We start from the raw sequence: 7,493 nt of genomic DNA, 5'->3' as shown, positions 1-7,493 counted from the left end.
TGTGGCTCTGGCTGTCCTGGAACTCACTTTGTAGACCAGGCTGCCCTCGAACTCAGAAATCCACCTGCCTCTGCCCCCCGAGTGCTGGGATTAAAGGCATGCGCCACCATACCCGGCTGAAAGTTATTCTTGAACTACGTTTACATTCCTTGTCATGAGCAATGTTTTTGTTTTTTTTTTTTTAACCTACGTGTTCACACATGTACTTAAATCCTTTCTATGTAAAACATGATAAGGAATCATATCTAGAAAGGAAGTGCAGTTGACTGCTGAGGAAGCTGGCCTGAGGGCTGGATGCAGAGGCAGCACAAGAAGGCCTGGATGATTTTCTTTAACAATTACGGATGTGAGGGGTTTGCTTGCATGTATGTTTATGCCCCATATGTATGGATACTACATGGGTGCTTGGTGCCCAATGGAGTCAGAGGTGGCATTGGATCTCCTTAGGATGGAGTTACAGATGGCTGTGTGCCTCCATATGAGTCCTGGGAACTGAACCCAGGTCCTCTGGAAGAGCAGCCAGTGCTCTAACCAGGGATCCATCTCTCCAGCCCCTTATTTATTTTTAATAGTCTGAAATTTTTACACTGGAATTTATTCTTTAGTAAGACCACAGATGTTCTTTTACTGCTAGATCCTTGGAAAGTGTTTTAGTTCTGTTCTTTTCAAACTGGAATTTGAAAACACTGTGTTTCTTTGTTTAGTTTTCTAAGGTCTTGATTTCTGGGACATAAATCACCTTGACTTTCTACAGCTCCTAGACTGCTTCATTCCAAGTTTGGTTCTGGAATCTTATCTCCTTTTCCTTCCTCTGTGCTGTGTTGGTTTGCTCAGATTTTCACTTGCTGGATCCTCCTCTCTACCCCAGGGAGCCTTTCTGACAAGCTCCGCACACTGACTTTATCACATTAATCACCTACCCAGCGCTCACAGGTTAAGACCTTCCAAAAGTTCCTTTCAACCCCAGACTTGCTCTCTTAAACCTCAGGAACTAAATTTAGCTGCCTCTCGATCTTGCCACTTCTATTCCCTCAGTGACCCTCAGAAACTAAAGTGCACAAGGGAAACACCCCTCCATTTATGCCACTGTGTTCTTTTCTTTCTAAATGACAGCAGCACTCGTCTGTCCTCAGAAGCCACAAAACTGATGACCCTAAATACCAAGTCTTCCTTTTCCTTCCATCTAAGCCTTTCTGCTACTAAGTAGAGATAATTGAGGAAACTCTTCTGTTTGTGGTCAGTTTTGACATTTAACTTATTTGCAAATCTATCTGTTACGTAAAACCTGGGAGTCCTTTACACATCCTTCCGGGTATTATAGAATCTGGATTTGAGTTGAAATTCATTGTCTTTGATAAGAAAATAAGATTTAAAAAAGTAGGACATTTTATATGCTATGTTCTATTATTGCTTTGAACTCTAATTTTGATTCTTCAAGAAGCTGTAGCTTTGAAAAGCAAGGTTTGTTAAAAAAACCTTCCATAGGACAAAGTGCAGCAAGAGATTTTTCAAATAAAAGCATTTTATTTGAACTTACATGTTTTAATTAGAGTAGGACAAATCTTCTAGAACCTTTTTAATTTTCCTCTGATACTATTTCCTGTGTTCATTAGCTATGTATTAATTTTTCAGAATATTTATTTTCCACATGGTGAATGTGCCTGAATTATTGCTTGATCAAAGTGCGTCAAGGAATGATGCAAAAATTATCAGTAAGTATCACACAGCAATTCTGGGATTGCTGAAGACTGATGGAGCTACCCAAATTTTATTCTTTTATTTACATGAAGTCCTTGTTAAGCTCAACATTATCAATCTTCGACCAATCAAAATTCTGAATGCATTTTTTAATGGACAATTAATTTAACTACCCATAATTATTTGTATGTGAAAATTTCACAGCATGAGTTTCCTATCCATGTGACAGATACACTTTAAGTGTTGCAAAATTAGAGGATAACTAAGTCTGTGAATATCACACCTTGATCAATTCGGAGCAAATAAATCAGTATTAGATATGTAGCATTTCATATGCAGTTTATTCTGTAAGATATTGTGCTGATGCCAGTTCTGCTCAAAGCTGTCCTGTAAACTGTTAATACCAATCTTCACCTCCAGGATAAGGAATCTGTGCTGAATGTCGGTTTTCACCATGAGGGAAAGTGCTCTGAGAAAATATCTGCTGAGAAAAACTGTGTATATTTACTGATGTCATCAGTTGAGTCCACTTGTGGTGCATGGTCCTACTTATAATGAATGATATAATCAGCACACTGACCTCACTTAGTGAATGGCCTATTACACTCGGAGTGGCAGTTCTGTACCATGTTGGTTGAACATTTATGGTAATACTACAGGAATACATGTCCTGATTCGTATGTCTTATTTGGATAGACGTGTATGGTATTTAAATTTGCATAATTCTTCAGTTGTGTATCTCCTCAATATCTGCCTTTTCTAGTTTATTTTGTTTTGTTTTTTGTTTTTTCTAGAGAGTCCCTTTGCTGGTCTTGAATTTGCTAGGTAGACCAAGCTGGCCCCAAACTCAAATCCACCTGCCTCTGTCTCCCAATACCGAGATTAAAGGTATGCACCACCACACCTTGTCTGTTTCCTAGCCTTACTCAATGTCATCGTAAGTGCAAAAATCCTTCTACCAGTTCAGAATTCTGCCTGATAATAGTACTTACTACAAATAATCTGTTTTGTTATGCTGAGAATGCAGACATACCTTTGCTTATGAATGATAGTTATGGTAATGGAGACATGCCACATTGTGCCCCTCCATTCTTTCCAACACTCTATAGTTACCAGGCTAGAGGCTTTATTAACAATAAGTATTACAAGTAATGTTTGCAATATTCCAGCCTTTTCATTTAAGGAGTGCTCAGTGGACAAATTTTAAAATGTCAATCATTGTTAAAAGAACTATTCACTTTCTCCACGTCTTCTTGGGTGGCCTTAAAAGTAGCTGTAGGGCTGGAGAGATGGCTCAGCAGGTAAGAGCACTGACTGCTCTACCGAAGGTCCTGAGTTCAAATCCCAGCAACCACATGGTGGCTCACAACCACCCGTAATGAGATCTGATGTCCTCTTCTGGTGTGTCTGAAGACAGCCACAGTGCACTTATGTATAATAATAATTAAATCTTTGGGCTGGAGTAAGCAGGTACTGAGCGAGCAGAGTTCATTGGAGCAAGCAAACAGACATCCTAAAAATTCAATTCCCAACAACCCCATGAAGGCTCACAACCATCTGTACAGCTACAGTGTATACACATACATAAAAATAAACAAATAAATCTTTAAAAAACAAAGTAGCTGTAAACTTGAATCACCTGTACATTTCGGCTTAACCCAACAGATGCTCTGTCCTCATAAACTGCTCTCAGGATCTACTGCAGGAAGAGAGCCCTGTGAAAGGAGAGTGATGCTTTGTCTTCTCTGGCCGTGTGTGGGTCATGAAGTACGCAGTATGCTAGGATTGTGATTCATTTCTCAGTGTTAAAATAGTACATTCTATTATTGTGACAAAATATTGTCATACTTTATAAGACTATTTTCCTTAGTTTTGTATTTTAGCGGCCATGCAAAAGTGAAGTACTGGTGCATACTTGTGGATTTATAACAATTAAGAGATCCAAAAAAGCTAATATTTAAGTCAGAATATATCAGAATTTTTTGTGAAATGGGTTATATGATATTAACATTTTAACATAGAAACATGATCTTAAAGTTTTTCAGCTGGGCACTATTTGCCAACGCCTCTAATCCCCGCACTTGGGAGGCAAAGGCAGGCGGATTTCTGAGTTCAAGGCCAGCCTGGTCTACAGAGTGAGTTCCAGGACAGCCAGGGATACACAGAGAAACCCTGTCTTGAAAAACAAAACAAAAACAAAAAACAAAAAAATTCAAAGCAAAGTTAGTAATATGACAGCCATAGAAAGAAGTTCTTTGTGATGTTTTTAAAGTGAATATTATATCAACATATTTGATCATTAGCATTTAGACTTCATGCATACATTTTAGACAATAAAGGCATTAGGGGGTTGGAGAAATGGCTCAGCAAGTTTAGAGGGCTGGCTGTCTTCCAGAGGACCTGGGTTTGATTCTCAGCACCCGAATGGATGCTCAAAACCTTCTGTAGCTCCTGTTCCAGGGGATCCAGTGCTGCTTTCTGGCTTCCTTGTGCACCAGGCACGTACGTGCTGCACAAACATAGGTGCAGGCAAAACACAAAGACATGATGGGTTTGTGATATGTTCCGCGACTACTTTGCCACAGGCTTTGACTACTGGTGGAGGCAGGACGCGGGAGTTTTGACTATGTTTACCCCATGCTGGCGCCGGGTAGGTGTCCGGTAGGTGTCTGCTATGGGAAGCCGCTGGACACCGCTCCAGGGCTGGGAAGAGCAGTCTGAGGTCCCCCGGGTCTGCTGGAGCTGACTCCGAGGTCCCCGGGCCTGCTCAGAGGCCGGGGCCATCTGGTTCTCGAGCTCTTGAACACCCAGGCACCACTGGGAGCCGCGTAAGAGCGGAGAACGGAGTGGGGGCCTGTTGGCTGGATCTAGCCCTGGTTGAATGGAGGAGGGGAGAGGTCCGCTGGATTCCTGCGGATGAGAGAGTCCTTGGCTTGTCCGAGGGCAGTTGGCTTGGCTTGGTGGAGGCCATGGCTAGGAGCGCTGAGAGGCCGTCTTTGGGAGATTAGGGGGCCCGCTGTTTAGATGAAGGCCTTCTCCATTGCGCCCCACGGCAGATCCTGATGAACCGTACCTCACTTTCTCAGGGCAGGCCTGAGGTTAAAATACCTTTTACAGGGAGGAGTGTCTAGGAAGGGAAGTCTATTAGCTAAGTCTACAGGTCTTTAGGTACCTCATTAAAATGGAGATCTGTCTTGAGGCTACATGACCACAGGTCATGTCCTCTAACTCTGGAAGAGCTGGGGCGTTCCCTTACGTGACTGATAGCTACAGACCTGTGGAGAGCTGTGGCCTCGTGCCAGGAGCCTGGTGTCCAGGAGCATGGCAAAACACCTACTGTCCATCAGGGTTGCCAGGATTGCCAGTCTGCCTTTCATGGTCCTATACGGACACATAAAATATTTTTAAAAAATCTTATAGAAAAGCATTTTTTGTTGATATGCTAGAATTAAAGATTTCTTAATGTGTGAAGTTTAAAATGTAAATAGTATTCTTGTTCCTTTCCAAGTGGCATGTTGTAATAGCTTTAGTATATTTAAATATAGGAAGAATTAGACTGATTATAAAGGGTGAAGTTAATTTCTTACCCTGAGAACTTGATTTTATTAAGCCAAGACTGTTCGCAACATTCTTGGTTGCCTCTGCTTTGAGGGTGCTCAGCAGTAGTGAGCACCATGCTTGTTCACATTTAGCATGTTATTTTAATTCTGGTGCACAGAGAAATATTTAGCAGTTTTATGCTTGGAAGATTGAGAAAGCATGCATTGTTAGACACGGTAGAATATTGCTCACTCAGTGGAAGCCTAGTAACCAAAATGTCAAAAAGTCCATGATAATATTCTCCATACTGTCTTACCTGTTTTTTTAATGTGTATGCTATCTTTACAAACATATTTGAATTGTAACTTTTAAACTTTCTTACATAAAGATCAGGTTGCTCTTAGTAATGCCTTAAACAATATCCGTTTAGTTCTTAAGTCAGTACTTCAAGTTAATATACATGTTATCATATATTCTATATAGAGTAACAATATATCAGCCTGGGCCAGAAGCCTGAGAATTTGTACTTCTAGGTGAAATAATTGTTAATGAAAAATATATATGAAGTTGTAAGGAGAGAAGAAGGAATGAAGACCTAATTACCTAATGTTGCATAATTTCATTGTTTAGTACTAGATGAATAACATATTTGTAGCCAGTTACTGATGAGCCAGGGCTGCATAATGAGACCCCATTTCAAAAAAAGGAAGCAAAAACTCACATGTTCAGGTTTCTGAGATGGTTCAGCAGGTGAAGACACTTGGAGCCAACCTTGACATCCTGGGTTGAGTCCCAGGAACCCAGAGGGTGAAAGGAGTGAACTACTTCCCTCCCATAGTCTGCAGGCCCCCAGAAGCATGCTGGAGCATGTTTATGTATGCCCCTCTAGTAATTCAGTTACTTTTTTTTTTCAGTTACTTTTTAAAAAGAGAAACTTAGAAGGAATAACATGTCTTATATCCTTGATTTGCTTATTACATATAAATGAGACGTTGTAGTCATAGCTTCCATGTTCTCTGGATAGCTGCAAATGATCATGATGTAAGTCCTTGGGGTAAATCCATGACATAATTACAGCAGTGCGCTATTACTGATTAGTTAAAACACTATATATGCATACCTTTGAGAAGAACCCTTAAAAGAGACCATTCATTTAAAAAATACTGATTATATAATACATGCATTTAAATTAATTCAAGTTAACCAGTTTCATACCATCCAAAGAAAAATTTCTTTCTTAATCATGGTAAAAGGACCTCCCTGTGATTTATGTATTCATATAGAATAGCTGACCCTGGGTGATTTTTGTCCGTTTTCTTTTTTTTTTTTTTAAGATTTATTTATTTTATTTATATGAGTACACTGTCACTGTCCTCAGACACACCAGAAGAGGGCATCAGATCCTATTACAGATGGTTGTGAGCCACCATGTGGTTGCTGGGAATTGAACTCAGGACCTCTGGAAGAGCAGTTGGTGCTCTTAACCGCTGACCCATCTCTCCAGCCCCTGTCCGTTTTCTTCAGTGATATCAATTTTTTGTAGTGATATTTGTCCTATTTTCAGAGAAATACAAATACCATCTTTATAGAATTAATTTGTGTTATGCTGACAAAAAGGAGTTGGGTGATGAGTAATTATGGGATGTGTGTAAAGTGCTACAGTCCTTGGTGATAGTTATGATAGAAACAGATGCTACACTTGATTTTCACCATCAAAACAGGAAGCAGTTTATTTCTAATGTAGGTTTTACTTTTAAACGTTTTTTCTAGTTGTTGATCATACCCTTTTTCTTCTGTGTCATCCAGAAACACCTAGTGGTAATTCTGTTCCCAGTACCTATTACTGCAGAAGTAAAGTGAAAAGAAAGTCAGTTACACCTGACAAGCTTCTTTCCGAATACACATGGCACCTTGCCTCCTGTACGGTAAATCAGAACACATATTATTTGTTGGAGAATTGAGCTTTACAAATACAAACAAGAGCCTGCAGAAGGACTGGAGTGTGGTTATGTTTGCAGGGTGCTTCTCTTGAACACACAAAGCCCGGGCTGGATTCCTAACCCTGTATAAAGCAGTTACGATGCATACCTGTAATCCCAGCATCCAAGAGGTGGGAGCAGAAGGATCAGGAGCTGGACACCAGCCTGTAATACAGGGCATTGCTGAGAGCGGGAGGGACAGACAGACACTTAGGATCAGGAGCTGGACACCAGCCTGTAATACAGGGCAATGCTGAGAGCGGGAGGGACAGACAG

The 7,493-nt window shown here is 40.6% G+C and overlaps 1 protein-coding gene across 5 annotated transcripts in view; it reads left to right on the top strand.

Annotated features, from left to right (window-relative positions):
• Ankrd12 (ankyrin repeat domain 12) overlaps positions 1–7,493 on the top strand; it is a 107,438-nt gene that overhangs the window by 60,049 nt on the left and 39,896 nt on the right. The window contains exon 2 of one of the 5 annotated variants that reach the window (XM_029531190.1): positions 1,633–1,712. The exons of the other annotated variants lie outside the window; for them this stretch is intronic. Coding sequence (XP_029387050.1) covers positions 1,649–1,712 — 64 coding nt within the window. The 5' untranslated portion in view covers positions 1,633–1,648. The remainder of the gene's footprint in view (positions 1–1,632; positions 1,713–7,493) is intronic. 5 annotated transcript variants of the gene reach the window in all.

This window comes from Mus pahari, chromosome 18, assembly GCF_900095145.1.
Source record: "Mus pahari chromosome 18, PAHARI_EIJ_v1.1, whole genome shotgun sequence".
NCBI lineage: Eukaryota > Metazoa > Chordata > Mammalia > Rodentia > Muridae > Mus > Mus pahari.
The sequence above is the reverse complement of the archived record's forward strand: the minus strand, read 5'-3'. Positions and strand labels throughout refer to the sequence as shown.